The sequence below is a fragment of the Rhincodon typus genome, chromosome 3, assembly GCF_021869965.1.
Source record: "Rhincodon typus isolate 14 chromosome 3, sRhiTyp1.1, whole genome shotgun sequence".
NCBI lineage: Eukaryota > Metazoa > Chordata > Chondrichthyes > Orectolobiformes > Rhincodontidae > Rhincodon > Rhincodon typus.
In genome coordinates, this window is record NC_063334.1 from 105073659 (window position 1) to 105096669 (window position 23011).

Here is a 23011-nt window from a genome sequence, read left to right on the forward strand (position 1 = left end):
TCCCGGACATCCCAGATGTCCTCGTTTTTCAAGGACCGCAACTTGCCCCCCACAGTGATCGAAAATGCCCTCAACCGTGTCTCCCACATTTCCCGCAACTCATCCCTCACACCCCCTACCCGCAATAACAACCGAAACAGAATCCCCCTCGTCCTCACGTACCACCCCACCAACCTCCGAATCCAACGCATCATCCTCCGACATTTCCGCCATCTGCAATCTGACTCCACTACCAAAGACATTTTTCCCTCCCCACCCTTTATCCGCTTTCCGGAGGGACCACTCGCTCCGTGACTCCCCTCCAGCCCCACCACCCCCGGCAGTTTTCCCTGCAACCAAAGCAAGTGCTACACCTGCCCCTACATCTCCCCCCTCACCCCCATCCCAGGCCCTAAGAAGACCTTCCACATCAAACAGATGTTCACCTGCACATCTGCTAACGTGGTATACTGTATCCGCTGTTCCCGTCGTGGCCTCCTCTACATCGGGGAAACCAGGCGGAGGCTTGGGGACTGCTTTGCGGAACACCTACGCTCAGTTCGCAACAAACAACTACACCTCCCAGTCGCGAACCATTTCAACTCCCCCTCCCACTCCTTGGACAACATGTCCATCCTGGGCCTCCTGCATTGCCCGAAAGCTGCAGAAACAGCATCTCATATTCCGCTTGGGAACCCTGCAGCCCAAGGGTATCAATGTGGACTTCACAAGCTTCAAAATCTCCCCTTCCCCGAACGCATCCCAAAACCAGCCCAGCTAGTCCCCGCCTCCCTAACCATTCCTCCCACCTCAAGCCCCACCCCCATCTCCTACCCACTAACCTCATCCCGCCTCCTTGACCTGTCCGTCCTCCCTGGACTGACCTATCTCCTCCCCAACTCCCCACCTACATTCACCTTCGCTGACTCCAACCCCGCCTCTCTTTGACCTGTCTGTCTCCTCTCCACCTATCTTCTCCTTTATCCATCTTCTATCCGCCTCCGCCTCCCCCTCTCTCCCTATTTATTTCAGAATCCCCATCCCCTCCCCCATTTCTGAAGAAGGGTCTCGACCCGAAATGTCAGCTTTCCTGCTCCTCTGATGCTGCTTGGCCTGCTGTGTTCATCCAGCTCTACACCGTGTTATCTCAGATTCTCCAGCATCGGCAGTTCCTACTATCTCTTTTTTGTCTAACAACAGATTACAACACCAGTTCACTGAGTGGAAAGTCAGAAATTTCTTGTCCATTTCATTTGTATGATCAACACAAGAACACATGATAAGGCCAGTTGACAAAAAAAAAAGAACTGAAGAGGTAATTATTTGTTTACCTTTCTGTCAGGTTTCGGTGAATTCTGGATGGAGCCCAAAGCTTGTCTCTTGTATTCCAGTTTCTCATTTAACTGTCGCAGTTTGTTGACAGCATAACTAGCCTGCTCATTAATGCCATTACTGCCTTCATCCAAGACTTCCTCACTGCTCTCACAAACCTGGTTCTGGAAGAAGAGGATGCTGATTTAGGAGGAATTTTAATACCATACAGATAACAAGCCATTGTTTATTTTCAATTTCCAGAATCAAAACTAACAAATGCTGTCAGGTTGCTAAATGAAAACAGTTTTTGACTCATTCGAATGATTGCTCATCTCCACTGCTTGCTTGCTACCAAACATCAGCCTATTGCTGGATGTTTGACATCACATCCAGGCACAAAACCAGATGACCAAAGGCATGGCTGAAACAAATAATATTAGAGTTTCCCTGCCTCACCGCACTCTACATACAAGCGCCTCAGTATCACTGCTACAGAATTACATTGTTTGCTAACTACCTCATCCAGAATGCATCTATAATTAATTTGTATTGAACAGAGGCTACGTGGACCCCTGACAAGATCAAATGCCAGCTCTGATGGTGGCCTGGAAACAAATCAGTTATCTGCCATCTTGACTGAGGGCAGTGGGAAGAATTTAATTCTGTTCCAAACAAGAAAATTGGCTTTTCCCCCAATGCTTGAAGGAATTCCTCTTCCGAAGTTACCGCCCCACCATGGTTACTTTCCCTGGAAACTGCCAATTCCGCTAATTGGCACCACATCCACAAGTATCCACTCCATCCACCATTGATGCTCAGTAGCAGCAGTGTATCCCATCTACAAGATGCACTAAAGAAATCTGCCAAATATCCTTGGACACCACCACACAAGCTCATAACCACTTCTGTCTAGAAGGACAAAAGTGACAGATACATGGGAACAGCATTTCCTGCAAGTATTTTTTCCAAGCCACTCAACAACCTGACTTAGAAACGCAAGAGTTATCCTTCACTGTCACTGGGTCAGAATCTTGGAATTCCCTCCCAACGGCATTGTGGGTCAACTTACAGCACATGGACAGAAGTGGCTCAGAAAAGCAGCTCACCACCACCTTCTCAAGGGCAACTAGAGAAAGGCAGTAAATGCTGGCCAGCCAGCGACATTGCAAAAGTGAACAAATACTGTCACAGAATAAAGACAGAATGGAGGAAACATCACTCCCTACTTACGTCAGAGTTCAGTACTTTTTTGGCCATCTTTATGCCACGGCTGTAATGAGATCTGGAGCAGAATGTGCCAGTTGAGGCCCAGACTGACCATCAATGAGCAGAATATCAATGAAGATGTGCCATAATAATGGTAAAATGAGAGATATGCTGTATCACGAGGTTATAGATTGTTTTGCAGTATAATGCTCTTCTTGATATCCTCAATGTTTTTAGAATGCTCAGATTTTATCTGGTAGTTCTGTCCTGAAACTATTTTAATTAGCACGACAGCAGTGCCACATGACACGATGGAGATGTCTTCCACTTGGGATTCCACCCACACAAAGACTATGCTGTAATTGCTCCTACCTGCACTGTCATAGACTGAGGCATCTGCAACAATACACTGGTGAGGATAAGATCAAGAGGCTTTTTCCCTCTTGGTTCCCTCACTACTAGTTAGGCCCACGTCAGGCAGATGTGTCTTTAGCACCCCACCAGCTCAGACAGTTGTGATACAAATAAACCAGTAAATGTATTCTTGATCATATACGTTGCAATTCCTCAGAGTGCATATTCCTTGCGCTTTACTACATCAGTGTCTCTTCCAATTGGTGCTCGACATGGACATGTTAGAATTCATCAGCTGAGGATCTAATGCCAGATTAAATTTTACGCCCATTCCCTTGAAATTGTACAGCACTGCTGCGACCTCTTCCAAACTGAGCATCTGGGAAATTGAGAGAATTCCCAAACCCTCCATTGATGACTCTGTTACACAGCAACATCAATGGTGAAGGAGGACAGCTTTTCTTCAAGAATCCCAAAGAATCCAGTGTTCTTCCAGATCAACAAGTTCATTCGTTCAGTGCAATCTATAATCTATTGATTAAAAGACTCCAATTACTTACTGAGGAACTGGATTTATAGGAACTGGCAGCTGAAAATGATGCAGACACAGGTCGCTGAATGGGCAATCAGCATCTGTGTACAAGGAAACCAGCTTAAAAACAAACAAACAATCTTGAAGAGGGAAGAAACTTTGCAATGATTTAAGTGAGAAACGATTAAATACTGCTCTGGAGTTCACAGAAATACAAGATTTATGTGACAGACTGAGAGGATTTGAAATTGGTTCAAGCAAAGGAATAAATTTGATTCACGACATTTAGCTCACAACCAAAGCAAAGGGAAAAAACAAGAAATTTTCATCCAGCCTTTTGGCATTAGCAAAGTTTAGCAAGATAGACAGACTAGTAATGTTTTAGCTCCTGGTTTCTGTTCATACTAGTTTCTAGGCAAGATAAAAAATATTCACGTGAAACCTAACAATATCACAGTTGCAATTGTAGATCACACTAATTTCCTTAATATGGTAATCATAACCTCTGGGTTTGTGGTTAATCGATTACTGAGCATAACTAGCAGCTCTTGGTGTGCATGCAACTGAGCTTCTCTTTATTCCAAGGTCAGATGTCAGGATATTTACTGTTGAGTGTGCAATGATCAGTACTATTCCACACCACTCAGATACTAAAGCAGTCCATGTTCAAAAGAAGGTTTGGGCTGATCAAGTGTGAAGTAATATTCATGCCACACAAATACCATGTAATGACCATCCCCAATGAGGGAATCTACCCAAAGCCCCTTCACAATCAATGGCATTATCATCACTGAATCCACCAATATCAATCTTGGGGTTTACCATTGATTATAAAGTGAACTGCAACAGTCATATAAATACAGCTGCTACAAGAACAGGTCAGAGAGTAGGAATCCTATAGTGAGTAACTCATGTCCCGACGCCCTAAAGCCTGTCCACCATCTATAAAGACACAAATCTTGTGTATTGGAATATTCCCCACTTGCCTGGACAAGCACAGCTCAAATAACACAAGCAGCTTGACACCATCCAGAACAAAACAACCCACTTGACTGACACCATATCCACAAGCATCCACTCCCTCCACCACCGATGCTGAGTAGCAATGTGCAGCAAGATGCACTGCAACAATTCAATAAGGTTCCTTAGACAGTCCCTTCCAAACCCACACCCACTACCATCCAGAAAGACAGGAGTGGCAGTTACATGGGAACTCTACCACCTGCAAATTCCCATTCAAGCCATTCACCATCCTGACTTGGAAATATATCACTGTTCCTTCAGTGTGTCTAGGAAAAATCCTGATACCACCACACCCCACCCATCCCCTCACAGCTTTGAAGGTGTATCTAAACCAAATGGGCTATAGAGTTCAAGAATCATCACCTTCTTCTCAAGGGCAATTAGGGTGGGCAGTAAATGCTGGTCCAGCCATATCCCATGAACAAAAATAAGTCAGCTTTCAATGAGAGAGGAAATCTGCCTTTTCATAAAAAGCAATACCTACTCATAAGCAAAAGCAGACACAATGGACATATTCTCATTCAGGTTCAAACCAGTTGGGATTCAGAGGGTAATTGTTTGAGGACTGACATTAAACTGAACAGATACATTCAATTGGTCAAGTCCATGTTTCTTAAACAAAAGTTAGAAAGGCTGTAGCACAAATAAATAGTCTAAAAGGCCTTCAAGTAAAACAGCTTACACAAACATACGTGAACGAATTGCCCAGGTTCGCATGGGTAAATACAAGCAAGCCAATATCTTGTACAAATGTCAACATTCTATCACAGACACAATGAAAGCCACAACAAACATCAAAAGTTCTATGAGCTACATTAACCATCAGCGACCTGTACTGCATATTTTGAGTTAACCAGGTGCAGCCATTATTGCAATGTAGGATGTATGATCATTTATTCTGGAGTTTGGATTTTGAACTAGTGACATGTGGGCTTTGTCTGGTGTGAAGCAAGTTAATGTCTAATTTCTGGACCTATGATTTGTTTTAAATCCAGTAGGCGTGTGTCTCCCTGGAGTGCTGACAGGAATTTATTTGCACCAGATAGTAAAAGAGAATTGACCTTTTTTTTGGATTACGGGAAAAACGCAAAGCTTGGAAAGCTTTTATTTTTCAGTCTGCAGAAATTCTGCTTGGAGTAACATGTAAAAACGCAGTTCCTCCTGAAAGAAGGGGATAATTTAGAACAGTTAAGAAATAGATTACCTCAGTGTAATGTAAGGGTGGGATGCTCTTCAGAAGATCAGTGCAGACTCAATGGGCCAAATGGCCTCTATCTGTACCGAGGATGCAAATGAAAGATCAGACAGATTGTTCAGAATATTGTATCTTATGAAAGCACATCTTACCACATCATCACGGTTGTCAGTACTGGATTGTAAAGTGCTCTTTTCCTCTTCTCTTCTAGCAAGTCTTTCATATAAGTCACTTACAAGGAATGATGGGTAATACCGCTCTTTAAGAGTCTCATAAACATCACTCTGAATTTTGGTGAAGACATCAGTTCCTTTGTTACCCACAAGGCTTTGCTGGATTTCTTTATAAAGTGCCTTCTCCACTGGAATTTCTCGGCTTTCCACAAAGTAATTCTGGTAGATTTCACCAACGAGTTGAGGTATTTCAGTCTAAATTGATAAATGCAGAAACTATAGGTACAAAAGGGCAATACAACCATTATCCAACACTCTTTTCTGTCAAAGAATGGGACTTTTGCTGTGTTGTGATTCAATGGAGGCAAGCAACATACTGTCGTCTGAGTCCGGGACATATTTCAACAGGTTGAATGGCCTTCTCCTGTTTCGATGTTCCTCCTAGGTTCCATCAAGTCTAGCTTACACAAGTCAGATAATTGACATTGTTCTAATGAAAGGTCACAGGCTTAAAACATTAACACCGTCCATGCATTGCCAGAACTGCCAATTACTTCTAACAATTTGTAATTATGTTTCAAATTTCCAATATCTGCAGCTCTTCATTACCACAGAGATGGTATTGGGCATAAGAATTCCCAAGTGACAATGTTCAAAATTTATAATGCTAATATCCATGATTATTATTGGCCAGGATATCAATGACAGATTGGTTGCCCATCACATCAATGTCTCTGAAGTTTTAAAACAGAGAATCGGTTTCACAAATAAGAATAGCCTGAAATCAAAAACCAAAAGAACTGCAGATGCTGTAAATCAGGAGCAAAAACAAAGTTGCTGGAAAAGCTCAGCAGGTCTGGCAGCATCTGTGAAGGAAAAAACAGAGTTAACGTTTTAGATCCAGTGACCCTTCCTCAGAACTGATAGTGGCTGGGAAAACATCAGTTTATAGGAGAAAAATGGGGGATAGATTAGGGAGTAAACGATAGGATACAGCCTAAAGAAAGAGAAGAGCAGTTGGACAGACAAACAGTTGATAACGAAACTGCTCTTCTCTCTCTTTAGTCTCTATCCTTTGTTTTCATAGCCTGAAATTAAGTGTACTGTACTGAGTCAAAAATCACACTACCTTGTTTGCATTTTTCAAGTATTCAACAGACTCCCAGAAGCTAACGAGAGCCCTCTTGTCCATCCTTTCCATGTATACTCGGAAATGTTCCCTGTAGGATGGATTTGACAAGATTTCTTCAAACTGAAGAATCTGAAATACATAAATAGAATATACTGTATGCAGAACTTAACACAATCCTTACACCTTTCACTGCCTCAGGAGGGAAAAACACTAATTTAAAAGGAACTGAAGTTGTCTGCTTTACAATTTAAATTTCAAGCTTCATTCTTATACAGAAGAAAACCTATATCAGCCTACAGATGGTTTATGCTTTTTATTTGCATAAAGAAATAAAGAACTGCATTTATGTAGCCACTTTCACAAACTCAAACATCCAACCATGTTTTACAACTAATTAAGTACTTCCAATAGAAGCAATGCACAGGGCTACAAGGAAAAGACAGTAGAATGGCACAACATCATAATGATTCTGTGAAGACTAGTCATTGCTTTGGTTCATGGTCTTAATTAGGCAGCACAATCTCTACAGTATTTCAGCACAATTGAGATAAGCACAGGAGAAATAAAAGAATAATGCATCCACAAATGTGTTGCTTTGGTGAAGATGCAGATCACTGCCAGCAAAAAACAACGCAGCTGCCAGTAGAGGGAACAAAATGGTGCTGCCCAAATATTCATGGAGTCAGAACCCACTCGACAGCAGAGGGGCCTCCTCTTCAGTTCTTTTCAGATCCATAGATGAGCCATTGGAGTGGGAGTGTGTCAGTATGAGTGTAAGTGTGTGAGAATGTATGTGCACATGCGTGTTTGTAGGAAGTCCCAAGGCAGCAGGGAGACAGAGACATCACCAATAGCAAGTGGGAGACAACCCTGAGGCTCAGTGCCATTTCTATAACAACCAACGTCACCAGTCACTCCATAAATAAAAATCAAAACATTCATTCCACTTTACTCAAAGGCCTCTACCAGCACCACCATTTCCAAGCAGAAAATTGAATCAAAGAATCATAGAATGGTCAAGGCACAAAAGAGAGCCATGCAAGAACAACTCAGTTAGTCTCACACCTCCTGCTTCTCCTCACTGCCCTGGAGTTTTTTTTTTCTCCCTTCAGTTAAGTCTGCAATTCTCATTCATAAGCTACAATTGAATCTCTCTCCACCTCATTTTCAGGCACTGCTTTCAAGATTCCAAGTAGTTCCTGCATAAAGATTTTCCTCAAGTCAGTATAACTTCTTTTGTCAATCTCCTTAAACTCAGATGTTTTTGCTAACAGGAACAGTTTCTCTGCATCCACTGTCTGGAACTCTAATTTTGAACACTTGTATCAAATCTCTTCTGAAACCTCTTTCAGGAGAGCTCTCCCAGCTTTGCTGATCTATCCAATTAACTGAAGTCACCAACCCCGGAACCACTTACTTAAATATTTTCTACACCCTTTGTAATGCTTTTGCATCCTTCATTATGTGACGCCCAGAACTAGGCACAATATTCTAGATGGGGCTAGACCAGTGTTTGATAAAGGATTCTGCATGCTTATCAAACCTTATCAATTTTTTCAACCTGCACTACTATCTTCAGTGATTTTTGCAAATATTACCCCTCCAATCCTTCCTTTTATAATTGTATCTTTTATTTTATGTTGCCTCTCCTGCTTGCCAAAACATATCACGTCACACTTCTCCGCTTTAAACATCATCTACCCATTCCTCGTCCTATGTCCTTTTAAAGTTTATCCTTTTTCTCACAGTTCAGAATACTTACACAAATGTGGAATTCCAGACTTTGAAATTATGCCCTGCACACTGTTGTCTACAACACAAATGCAGAACAAGGAAAGTGGTGCCAACAAAAACCCTTGTGGAATCTCACAACACATCTTCTGCCAATTAAGAAAAACAACTGTTACAAATACCCTCCTCACCACTCAGCCAATTCCTGTCCATGTTGTAACTAACTATAATTTTGTATGTGGCACTTTATCAAATAGCTGTGCTTATGGCCAACGTCACCAAATACATACAATCAAAGCTTTTAAACTCACACCCATAGCACACTATAAATGACTGGAAATAAAGTCATCAGGGTCAGCCAAACACAAGTATATTCTGGATGAATGATTGTGGGGAGAAAAGCTAATGAAAAGGGCTTCTGACCCATTTTGCTGCCAAAAACAAGTTTGTCAAAATTTTCCCTTCAGGTATTTGCAACCTGACTGCGTTGAACATCTTTAAAAATAGGAAACAGTTCAATCTAAATTGGGAGTAATTTCATTTCCAGGTAACAGACAAACAAGCTTGAATTTCGGTGTGTACTGGCAACTGCCGCATGCGTCATGTCAATAAGCCTACAGATACAAGCTTATTGCCTTTGATGAATTCAAATACAAGAACTTTTACACGAATGGTTTGTCATGTGTGTGCAACTGTGTGCATACAGACGGACGCAGTGGGCATCATTAATGGTGGCACTCTACCCATGGTCGTTTCCCAGTACCTTGACTCATTTAGGTGGTGTGTCAGGGTCTATAGAGAGAAAAACCAAGTTAATGTTTCAAGTCTAACTGGACACTTCTTTGAATGTTAAAAAAGAATCATCTCATACTTGAAACATTAACTCCATTTCTCCCTCCACAAATGCTACCCGACTGACTGAATTTCATCAGCATTTTTCTTAAATTTCTGATTGCCAGCAGAGGTATTTTGCTTTCATTTCATTTGTGCTCATTCCAAATAGGCACCTCAAGCATCATAACCGGCAGGGCTATGGACCAATTGCTGGAAAGATAGGTGGCCTGTTTTTCAGCTGGTGCAGACGCGATGAGACAAAATGACCTTCCTCTGTGCCACAAACAGTCTATTATTCTAGGATTCAAATTTGATTTGATGGATGTCAAGGTGACTTGACCCAGACGAATAATATAGTTCAAGTTATCAACTATTTTATCGTCTGTGTAATCCTTAAGCAATTTTAAATTATTGTATTTAGTATACCTGTCATTCATCAACTACTCCCTCCGCCAAACATTGTCTGAATATTTTGATTCCAATGACCTGGAAATTTTAGTAAACAAGATTTTCAATTCCAATGTGGAAAATTCCTTGTAGTGTTTATTTGAAGGGCATTTCTTTGGTAAAATTCAATAAAAAATGTACTTTGAATAAAATACTTAAGAAACATTCATTACTTAATGTAAGATTCTAAACAATTAATCTTCTTTTAAGAGTCCCGTTATCTGTCTACTGAGCAACATGAACTGTGTAGGAACATCCTACAAAAATCCTTAACAGATTAGAACAAAAATAGCAGTTTTAAATTTTTAAGTATATATTTTTATTTCTTTAGTTTTATAGACTGAATTATCGTGGATTGGGGTAAACTTAATTGGTGTCGAGAGAGAGATTTTAAATAAAAACACCCGTAGATGTGGCCATTTCTATTTCAAAGCTCCTGGGTGCATTTTAGACACACTGTGGGATAAGTGGGTGTGAGACATGAAGTATCTATTCACTTTCAGCTCTGAATTAAATTATTAAAATCAGGGTCAGCGCTCAGGAGTTAGGCAGAAATCCCAACTGCTCCTAATCTGAGAAGCATTACGAACCATGCATCGGTGATAGCTGTCTGAACTGCAGCTATTCCTGACACCTTTTTCAGTCAGTGACAGCAGTTACAGTATAAGCGTACTGCCCTGTAGTTGCTGGGCTTCACTGACCCTTTTATGAACAGGTCTCCGTTCTCCTTCAAGACGATTTTGCCCAATACCAGACTTCTGATTGGTTTTTTTTTCCAACTAGGATCAGTAGTATGCTCAGAAGTACTTAGCACAGCAATAACCCTAGGATTGTTCCAGGGCGAATGGCTACAGCTGTATGTTTGGACATCAATGCAGAAACACCCAGTGGGTGAAGGAGAAAACATCTGCCTCATCTGCCCTTCTTTGAGTAGAAAAGTAAAAATAAATCCCAAGCAGCTAGGTACACTCTTGCTCTCTGCAATTTCTCTTCTTTGAAGAAGAAAAGGAAATAACACTTTCAGAGACCCCAAAAGGGCAAATTTTCAAATGGTAAATAAAAGACTGAGAATTAGTGTGTCTACAGCATAGCGTCTCCCTCAAAGACTTGAGCAGACTTGGAAAGGAACTGAAGGAAAATATCTCCAAATCCTGTAATCCAAACTGGTGCCAGACCTGCACTTCAGCAGCTTTTTTGTTTAAGTACCTCCCCACGTATAATGTTGTGTGTGCTTTGTATGCTTTGTATGCCTGGTTTGTGTATGGGGAGTTTGTAGGGAGCTGTAAGTTAACAATTAACATTTTTCTTCTGCCTATTAGTTAAAAACAACATATTTACACCAAATAACTGTTTACTTGTTAAGTACAAAAATCTGATTTCTTATAACACAAGTTTGTGACTTGGGCAGATTGGAGATTTCAACAACTCCAAGAATAGTGGAGGGGCTTGATTTCTTGTGCACTACCCTAGAGGTAGTGGTTCAAATTACAGGTTCAAAGTTTTCAAACTGGGATTTTCTCAGTCATCTACTGAAACCCACATTAGGCCCATTTTTAAATGGAAAACCGTAAACTAACTGTTAACTCCACACTTTGTGTTCAAGGCCCAGGAAAAAAACAGTTATTTTAAAAATTGGCAGAATTTTTAATTTATCCAAAAGGCATCAAATGCAGCAGTGCAAAATCATGTAGCATCTCCATAGTCTTTGTAGCTTTAATGAAGGAAACAGGTAGGTGTACAGACTATTAAGGGTCACCAGAGTGATAACCATCCTTTACTCTTTGTCATACCTTTTGTCCATTTCTATGATACAGACCTCAAAAATGCTAGAGGTCATCCAGGTGATTTTGTTAGCCTCATACTGCATGGGTAGTGTTTGTACATTCGCAAGGCAGTCTGGCCTCGTGGACTTTCCAATCACCAGAAGTGGCAGCTGTTCCATATCATGCATGTAAGTGCAGGCCATAGCAGTGACACATTCTTTACTCCAGTTACCACTGCATTTGTCCGAGTGTAGCATCAAAGAACCCAAGTAAAACTGGGGTCAATAGGAATCAAGGGAGAAAACTCCATGGTTGGAAGATGGTTGTGGTTATTGGAGGTCTGTCATATCAGCTCCAAGACGTCTCTGCAGGAATTCCTCAGAGCAATGTTGTAGGCCTAACCATCTTCAGCTGCTTCATTAATGACCTTCCATCCATCATAAGATCAGAAATGGGGATGTTGATTACGCAATATTCAGAACCATTTGCAACTCTCAGATAGATAGGAAGTGAAGCAGTCAGGCACAAATGCAGCAACACCCAGAAAATAGCTTGGGCTGAAAAATGGCAAGAAACATTCACGCCAAACAAATACCAGATAATGAGCACCGACAGCAAGAGAGAATCTGACTATCATCACTTGACGTTCAATTGTGTTACTATCACTGAATCCTCCACATAAACATCTTAGGGGTTACCACTGAACAGAAACTAACCTGGATTAGCCAAGTGAATAGTGGCTACAGGTCAGAGACTAGGAATCCTACAGCGAGTAATTCATCTCCTGACTCCCTAAAGCCTGTCCACAATCTATAAACCACAAGTCAGAAGTGTAATGAAATGCTCCCCGTACTTTCTTGGATAAGTATAGCCCTAACAACACTTAAGAAGTTTGAAACCATCCAGAACAAAACAGGTCATTTGATGCTAACACATACGCAAACACTGACAAGCATCCAGCCCATCCACCTACCAGTGTGTATCATCTACAGGACATACTGCAGAAAATCACCAAATATCCTCAGACAATGACCAGTTCCATCTAGAAGGACAAAAGTAGTAGATAGATTGGAATGCTACCACCTGCAAGTTCCCCTCTGAGCTGCTCACTATCCTGACTTTGATACATACCCCAGTTCCTTTACTGTCACAAAGTCAAAATCCTGAAATTCACTCCCTAAGGGCATTGTGGGTCAACCGACAGCACAGGGACAAGAAGGCAGCTCATCAGCACCTTCTCAAGGGCAACTAGTGACTGGCAATAAATGCTGGCCAGCAAATTATGCCCATGTTCCATGAGTGAATTAAAATAAAAAAAAAAGACCACAACAATATGGTTGATTCTTAATGGCTAGCTATGCAAAAAGGGATGGGTGATGAATTCTAAAAGACAAAAAAGAAGTCAAAGGCCTTCACATCAAAAATCATGTTGTGTGGCACTATCACCATGCTAAAATGAAACAGACTTCAAACAGATCTACGATCTACCAACCCAGAACTGGACAACTATGAGGTGCTGTGGGCCATCAATTGCAGAACTATACTCCAGCACAATCTGCAACCTCATGACCCATGTATCCTGCACTCAACCATTACCATCAAGCCAGGAAATCAACCCTGGTTCAATGAAGAATGCAGGAGGGCATGCCAGGAGCAGCACCTGACATACCTAAAAATGGTGTCAATCTGGTGAAGAAGCTACCAAACAGGATTACTTGTACGCCAAACAGCATTAACAGCAACTGATAGACAGAGCTAAGTGATCCCACAACCAACAGATTGGATCTAACCTCTGCAGTCCTGCCACATCCAGTCGTGAATGGTGATGAGCAACGAACCTGAAGGAGAAGACTCCACAAATATCCCCACATCCTCAATAATGGAACAGTCAGTGCAAAAGATAATGCTGAAGCTTTTGCTACAATCTTCTGCCAGAAGAGCCAAAAGGATGATTCATTTTGCCTCGTACTGTGGTCCCCAGCATTACAGATACCAGTCTTCAGCCAATTCGATTCACTCCTCGTGATATCAAGAAACGGTTGTAAGCTCTGGATACTGCAAAGGCTATGGATCCTCACAATATTCTGGCAGTAGAACTGAAGACTTGTGCTCCAGAATTTGCTGCTCCCCTTTCCAAGATCTTCAAGTACTGTTACAATTCTGGCATCTACCCGACAATGCAGAAAATTGACCAGGTATGTCCTGGACCTAAAAAAACAGGACAAATCCAACCCAGCCAATTACCACCCCATCAGTCTACTCTCAATCATCAGTAAAGTGATGGAAGGTGTCATCAACAGTGCTATCAAACAGCACCTGCTCAGCGGCGCTCAGTTTGGATTCTGCCAGGGCCTTTCATCAGATGGATTAAAGAGGGCATAGTTATTTTAACGCTGTCCCTAATGCACTGTACTGTATTGTAGGTAGTTTTCTTTATTTGCATATAAATTTGAAACCTAGAAATTTTCATTTCAAAGCAAAGCAGCATGTTTAATGTGAAGCTTCAGGGTCAAATACTGAAAATTAGGTCTTTGTATCTCTTCCTTTAGACTACAGCTGTTTAAAATTGTATAAACCTCCCTCACATGTCACAAACCGTTAGTTATTTTCAAACACAATGCTGTAAACAATGTGATAATTAGTTAAGCGTTTCCTAATTATATACACAACTTGAATCTATTAAAAGCAGCTTTCCAGACTTCACTGCCACTGTGAACCACTTAAGTGCGCAAAAAGGATTGAAAATGCTATGACCAAACTTTTAAAAAAGTTAAAGTGGAATAGAAAAATGATAGTGTCAAATGGAAAATCACGTGGAAGTTACTGAGAAGATGAATTCCCCAGCCTTGTTGAGAACTAATGTGAAAAAACCATCAGCTTTGCAAGACAGTATATCTGTTGAATTGAGAGAATGTACAAGAGTTCAATTATACAATATAACACAAGGTCTGTTGAAAGATCAAACTGAACATTCGTTCGGTTTCTTGTTTCACAGATGCTGTCTCCCCTGCTGACTATTTGCAGTAATTTCTGATTTTATATTAAAAGGAATTAAAAGATGCCAGATATCTAACTCGAGACCAATACCTGCTCAGAGATGCAAATTGACATTCAGCAGAACTAGGAGATTTGCATTGAGATTTGTTCTACTTGCTGGTTTACAGTGATGATAATATTTTCATGTTTTGAACATGCTTGTTTGACAGCAGAAAATTCCCCCGATCACATCAGGATTAGCACTAGTAGGTCATTGCAAGCAGTTGCATCCATCATTATTAACATTGCCTACTCCCCAGGATTATCTCAAGGTTTACAATTTAATTTCCAGGATACTATAGCAAGTGACATGGGAAAATAATCATGGGGGTGTGAAAAGAATTGTCTTTTCTTAAATACTTACGTTAGTTAGCTACAAAAATGTTAGAGACAGAGTATAGGTGGCTTGACCAGCAGTGAAGAATCACCCAAATAGTTAACAAAGTGCGTGGTTGCTTTCCAAATGGAGTGCAGCAGCAAGGACAGGAGGAGGTGACCACTTGTTGAAAACTACGAAATGTTTTGAGCGTAGGCCACATTTTGTAGCCAAATGAACTAATAAAAGAATGATATAGCACAGGAGACCTTTCCGCCCATCACGCCTACACTTGCTCTTTCAAGAGACCAATCCCTAACCAATGCCTAACCCTTCATAACTGCATCCTCCGGTTACTGGCCTGTCATTGCAAACAGTTTCTTTCAACATACCAAAATTCGCATGTCTATCAGATATTCCCTCAATTCTAACTACTCTAAGGAAAATACAATGAGCTTCTCCAATTTCTCCACCTAACTGACCTATCTCATTCCAGGTATATTTCTAGTAAATATCTTCTTCATCCTCTCTGAGGCAAAGGAATTAAACATAATATCCTTTCTGATGTTTCTGCCTATCCAATGTTTTACAAAGTGTTAGCATAACTTTGTTGCCTTGGTACTCTATTTCTTATCTAGAGATGACAGCAAGCTGTTCAGCTTGGCACGACTGTGCACTAAATTCAAGTTTGTTAATGACATCATCCCATACTGACATTCACTTACAGTATCTTATAAATTGGTTCTGAGTCTGAAAGGGGTTCTGATTGACAATCGGGGCCAGGTTATAGGACAAGATGTAGTAATCCTTCCTTCCATTCACAAGGACAACCTCACTCTGAAGATTATCAACAGCTTCATGTTCCTTGGATCAAATATCTTGGACCAGCAACCAGTCCCTTGATGACAAAATGGGCAGCAGATTGGAAAGATCACAGCTGCCATATCAAAATTGAGAGTGATTGAGAACAGCAAACTAACCAAAAGCACGAAGATCCACATGCACCAGGCTTATGATCTCTGTCCCCTGCTTTACACAGTGAAGCATGGACAACTTATGCAAGGCAAGAAAAGGTGCTGTACAGCTTCCACCTCCATTGCCTCAGCTGATCACTGGACATCTCCTGGCAAGATAGAGTGCTGCCAGGAGATGTGCAGTTAACACCAACATACAACAATTCTCAATACTTTTGCCCTAATAAGACAGCAGCAGCTCTGTTAGCTGATTCATGTGAATTGAATGGACAATGGTCACATCAACAGATATTCTCTATGGATAGCCTATTAGCACAAGTTCACATTTGCACTGCAAACATCTGCCAATGAGATCAAGACAGCCATGATCAAATCCATGCACGGGAAGCTCTGACTGCTGAACAGAGTGCCAGGCATCAAGCACTGAGGAAGACTGTAGAAAATGCAGACAACAAAAGAAATAGATGGAAGAGAAAACCTGAAGGAAGGAAAATAATGTTAAACAATCTGGAGCCAATGCTATTCATCTAAACCAGCCTATCAACAGGCAGCTTATTAACACAACAGACAACATTCAAGCCAGAAGTGACTCCCAACATGAAAGCATGCCTACCAGTAGCATATATTTCCTTGCTTTGATATTCTATTTCTTTATTTAAATAGCCAAGGAACTAACGATCTTTTTAAAACCTTTTCAAGTTGTTTTACCACTTTTATACACTTTATGCTTCTGTGCTCTAAATTTCAATGGCCATTTTTCTAGTCTGTTTTGTTTCTATCTCTTACAGTCAACCTCATTGTTTACTCTGTTACAAAGTTGTGTGGCACCTGTAGGATAAGATGATGGACTACTGGCATTAAATCACAAAATTATTAATCCAGAGCCCCACGTAATGCTCTGGGGACCTGGATTCAAATCCCACCACAGCAGGTGGTGGAATTTGAATTAAACAATAAATAGAAGTCTATGGCCATTAAACCATTGTCGATTGCCAGGAAAAGCCATCTGGGTTCACAAATCTCCTTTTGGGAAGGAAATCTGCTGTCCATACCTGCTCCGGCCTACAGGTGACTCTTATCTGCCCTCTGGGTGATTAGGGATGGGCAGTAAACATTGGTCTAGCTAGTAACACCACATCCCAGAATGAATTAAATAAAACTTTTGGAAATTAGGCATTGTACAGATAGGCTCCAATCAAATCAGTAGCGATCTTAATACCACCTTAGGAGCATGGGAACAGATTCTTCAGTCCAACTCAACCATGCTGACCATAATCCCAAACTAAACTAATCCCACTCGCCCACATTCCTCTATTCATGTACTTATCCAAAAGTCTTTTTGATGTTGTAACTGTATCTGCATCCATCACTTCCCCGGCAGTTCATTCCACATACGAATCACTCTCTGTGCAAAAACGTTGCCCCTCATGTCCTTTTTAAATCTTTTTCATCTCACTTTAAAAATATGCCCCATAGTTTTGAACTCCCTCAACCTAGGAAAAAGACCCTTGCTATTCACCTTATCTATACCCCTCATGATTTTATAACCCTCTGAGGTTACCTCTCAACCCATTATGCTCCAGGGAAAAAAAAACCCAGCCTATCCAGCCTCTTCCTATAACTCAAACCTTCCATTTCCGGCAACATCTTGGCAAATCTTTTCTGAACCCTCTCCAGCTTAACAATATCCTTCCTAAATCAGGGTGACCAGGCCTGCACATAGTACTCCAAAAGAGGCCTTAATGTCCTATGCAACCTCAACATGACGTCCCAACTCCTGTACTGAAAAGGTCCGAGCAACGAAGGCAAGTGTGCTAAACAGCTCCTGTTTAATCTCCCTGTCTATATGCGATGCAGATTTCAAAATATTATGTACCTGAATCCCTACGTCTCTCTGTTCTACAACATTACCCAGGTCCCTACCATTACTGGTTTTACCAAAATGCAATACCTCACATTTATCCAAATTAAACTCCATCTGCCACTCCTCAGCCCATTGACCCAATTGATCAAGATCTCTTTGTAATCTTAGATCACCTTCACTGCTCACTATACCACCAATCTTGGCACCATCTAAATTCTTACCCAAATCGTTTATATAAATGACAAACAAAAGTGGACCCAGTACCAATCCCCGTACCGCTGGTTACAAGCCTCTAGTCCAAAAGACAATCCTCCACCACTACCCTCTATCTCCTACCCATAAAATCAATTTTGTATCCATCAAGTTCTCCTTGAATCCCATGGGATCTAACCTAATAATCAGTGTACCATGCAGAACCTTTCAAAGGCTTTACTAAAGTTCATGTCAACATCTATCACTGTGGGAAACCAATTTTTTTGGTTACTTCTTCATAAAAACTCAAACAAGTTTGACAGACATATGTTCCCTTGCACAAAGACATGCTGACTATCCGTAATCATTCCTTGCCTCTCCAAATACATGTAATCCTATCTCTCAAAAGCCCCTCCAACAACTTACCCATCACTGATGTCAGACTCACAAGCCTATAGTTCCCAAGCTTCTCCTTACAGCCATTGTAGTTCTCAGACAGCTGTCTTCTTTAGAAGGAAGATGGGCCAAGAGAGGAGGAAGATGACCCAGGAAGAGTTCCCTATCACTTCAACTAGACAGCAAAATGCTGCCTTCACATCTTTAATGAGACTAACACATTCTGAGTCAAACGTCTGTTTGGGCTCTGGTATCAATGAACAATCACCGACTGTCATGGTTGTATATTTTTCTTTGTCTGACTAATTATTTTATTGCATCTAAACTGCTGCTAAACAAACTTAATAAACCATCAGAAAATTGGTACAAATTGTTGACTGACTATATTAGATAAATGAGATCACAAACTCCCCAAAAACTAAAAACTTATTTGCCTTTTCACCTTTTGATTTGTAGGAGTATCGGTCTCATCACCATCTTCCTGCTGACCATACAATGGACCCCCAAGAAGTTTTATTCGCTTCTCACACTGTTTCTTAGCAACTGTGAGCTGATTGATGTACCTCTTCATGTTGCGGGCTCGGAGGAGATCTGCTTTCATGGCAGCTGATTCTTTTCCTTTGCTATCTGCATGGGACAGTCAAACGAGAAACATGGTGATTCAATCGGTCCTTCCAAAATAAAAGGAAAAGAATGGTCACAGAAAATCAAAACTTTTAAAAAGAACACCCCTTCAAAATGTTCCAGAATTCCAGAGGCAAACCGAGGGTGACTGCTATTGTCTAAGTGAATCATAAACCTGCATCCATCATTCTTGACAAAAACACTCACAAATGGACAACAGAAAAGCAGCTCTGTTGGAAAAGCAGCTCTGTTGGACGAACTCTACAATCTAAGACCATAAGATGTAGAAGCAGAAGTAGGCCATTCAACCCATCTAGTCAGCTCTGCCTTCAATGCGATTGTAGCTGATCTAATAATACTCAACTTCACTTTCTTGCCTTTTCCCTATAACCTTTGATTACCTTACTGATTAAAATTCTGTCTGTCTCAGCCTTGAAAATACTTAATGTCTGCAGCCTCAACTGCCTTCTGCAGTAACGAATTCCACAGATTCACTACTTCAGAGAAGAAATTCCTCTTCATCTCCATCTTATGCTCTTAGGTCCAAGGCTTACTCACAAAGGAGAACCTGTTCCCATCTACTCTGTCAAATCCCCTAAGAATCTTATGTGTTTCGATAAAGTTGCCTTTAATTCACCTAAACATTAATGGGTACAGGCCCAATCTGTTCAAACTCTTCTCATATGACAATTCCTCCATATCTGGTATCAACCAAGTGAGTCTGCTGTAAACTGCCTCCAGTGCCAGTATATCATTCCCTTAGTAAGGGGACCAAAACCGTTTACAGTAATCTAATTGTGGTCTGACAATGCCTTCTATAGTTTTAGCAAGACCACCCTATTCTGATACTCCATATGAAATAAAGGCCACCAGTCCATTTGCCCTCCAGATTACCCACTGAACTTGGATGTTAGATTTTTGAGGTTCATGCACGAGGACCACCAAATTCCTGTGCAGCTGCTTTCCCTACTTAAATAATATTCAGATTTACTGTTTTTTTTTGCCAAAGTACATAACCTCAAATCTTCCCTCATTATATTCCACTTTTGACCACCCACTGAACTTATCTATAAATCTCTAAACTCCTTGTGTCATCTTCACTACTGGCTTCCCACCTATTTTAGTGTGATCTGCAAATTTGCCGATAATGCATTCACTTCCATCATCCAGGTCATTAATATGTATAGGAAATAGTTGCACACAAGCACTGATTCATGTGGCACTCCACTAGGCACAAGTTGCCAGTGTGAAAATGATCCCTGTAACTCAACTCAGTTTTCTATTATACAGCCAATCCTCTACCCACATTAAAACACTACCATGAGCTGTTATTTCTTTAAACAGTTTTATGTGTGGTACCTGATCGAACACCATCTGGAAATCCAAATACATTACATCTATGGCTCACATTCATCTATCCTGCTTGTTCTCCTCAAACACTGTAATAAATTTGACAGACATGATTTCCCCTCATGAAGCCATGTTGATTCTGCATGATTTTACTACGCATTTCTAAATGCTATGCCATTACATCCTTTGTCTTTACTTGATCTCTGCATATACCTGCCTCCCAGTTCTTCCAGCCATTGGTATTTATCTGGTCAGAAATGGTATAAGATATATATAACGTGTTCCTGATGGGTTGCATCATAAAATTTTAAAAGAAGTAGCTGTAGAGATAGTGGATGCACTGATAGTAATCATCTTCCAAGAATCTTTAGGTTTTGGCACAGTCCCAGAGGATTGGAGAACTGCCAGTGTAGTACCCTAAACCAAAAAGGGAGCAAGGCAATAATCGAGTAACTTTGGTCAGTTAGCTCAATATCCGTCACTGAGAAAATACTAGAATCTATTGTAAAGACCCACAGAATATTATCTGATCATACATTCACATCGACAACTTCACTGCTCCACATATCTGTCCTTTCGTTTGAAGGAAGCATGACAAATTGAATACCAACATTCGGATTAAGGATTAAGCTCTGTTTACAAGCCTCAAATTGCCTGTACAATATTGTAGATCCAGAGCACTGAACAAAACCACTACAAAAGAACATAAATAACAATTAAAAACTGCAGATGCGAGAAGTCTGAAACAGAAACAAAATGCTGGAGAAACTCAGCAGGTCTGTATTTGTAGAGACAGTGATGCAGAATTAATGTTTCAAATGGAACCCTTCCTCAGAGCCACAAAAGAACCATAATTTTAGATGTGCAAGATGCAAATTGAACAAATCTGAACAATTAACAAATCTGATAATCACAATGAATACTATTACAACCATAGCTATCAGCACATTTTTCAGCAAAAAATTTTTCAAGTGAACCTATAATGTACCTCTGTTCACTGTATAGTATTTCTATAGCTGAACATATTGCAAACCAGCAATCTGAAAATAACTTTAACAGTAAATTCTTTAAGAACAGGTCATACTAAGAACAAGCTACGAAATTATTCAACTACCAGCCTCCCAAAACAAGCTTTCCTGAATTGATAATGAGTAAGCAAAAGCAAAATTAAAATAAAGTTGTGATCCAATCGTATATTTCTTTAAAATTACACAATCTCTAAATTATTAAAGGGATATTGAAACAGTGTAGGAATTGTAAAAACAATCTACAGTGATGATACTGGGACCATGAAGGCACTTGTCAAAGACCCTCCCCTACAGTGGGGATAACACAGATTACCGGAGTCTATAAATGTTAAGACAGCATTAGATATAGTAGTCCCAAGAGTATTTCCCACTTGCAGCAATTCCAACATAATACTATATAAATACTAGATACTTAGTAATAAACATGTTAAAGAATTCCAGAGAAATCTCTTTCCATAGCACTTAGAATGTGGAGCTTGTAACCACACAACAGTAATCAAAATGAACTGCTTCAATACATTTAAGGGAAAGCTAGAGAAGTATGATAGAGAAAGGAATTTTAAAAAATGTAGCTGAGATTGAGTGCAAGTTTCTGGAGTTTGGTCAGTGGGAACCTGGTGTCTAAATTTGGTACTTAACTCTAAGATAGTTTGTAAGAAGCATGGAAAGTGCTGTTCATTGAAGCTTATGCTTAGGCAGGGTGACCACAACTGCTACTGTGTAAACTGACAGGCCTAACCCAGTTCTGTAGAAACAGACCAGCTAGGTATAAACTGGGAGGATTTAACGAGAGTGGCTGAGATAAAGTGCAAATCTCGAGTCTGGTCAGTGGGGAGTTAGGTGAATAAGGGAAGAAGGTGTTTGTTTGCATTTGCTGTTGCCCTTCCACCCACCTTGCCCTGTAGGAATTGGATCTTTTTCCACTAGAGCTGGGAAATTAGCTACAGCAGTTCTATAACACTGAGTGAACATACCAGTGTGACATCTCATTCTGATTGGTAAATGAGTATTTCTTTCTTCTGCCTTCTCTGACATTTCTTCAATTTTTTAATATTTTATAATATCCTATTGTGACTTCTACTTTTAATACCGTTTTTTTAGCTTTTTGTATAGGGTCTATGGGACAGATTTTAACTCTTTCTTTCCAGTCATCTTAAACATCTTTAAATTTAATTGTATATGGCAGGGGAGGCCAAGCCAATATATTGTACCATCTGCAGCACGTGGTAATTCCTAGATACTTCTGGCAGTCTGGATGACAGCATCTACAGGAAGTGCTGCTAGTTTAAACAGCTTGATTGCCCACTGTTGAAAGTTGAGCATCGGCTACAGGCACAGAGGTGTGTGCACAAGGCTGAAAGCCACATAGATAGCATGTTTTCTGAAGGAATCGCCACACGGAGCTGCAGGCAGAGGAAAGGGAGGCAAGCAGAAAAGTCCCACTCAATAACCATTTTTCTGCGTTGGAAAATGATAACGGCGAAGTCTCCACTGGGGTCTCAGCATGAAGGGTGGCCCAGCTGCAGAAGGAGAAAGGAGCAAGAGTCC

The 23011-nt window shown here is 40.7% G+C and overlaps 1 protein-coding gene across 1 annotated transcript in view; it reads right to left on the bottom strand.

Annotated features, from left to right (window-relative positions):
* snx25 (sorting nexin 25) overlaps positions 1 to 23011 on the bottom strand; it is a 238134-nt gene that overhangs the window by 46365 nt on the left and 168758 nt on the right. The window contains exons 8-11 of the mRNA XM_048593946.1: positions 18904 to 19088; positions 6906 to 7037; positions 5756 to 6031; positions 1311 to 1475 (exon numbers count right to left, since the gene is read on the bottom strand). Of these exons, the coding sequence (XP_048449903.1) occupies positions 1311 to 1475; positions 5756 to 6031; positions 6906 to 7037; positions 18904 to 19088 (758 nt within the window). The remainder of the gene's footprint in view (positions 1 to 1310; positions 1476 to 5755; positions 6032 to 6905; positions 7038 to 18903; positions 19089 to 23011) is intronic.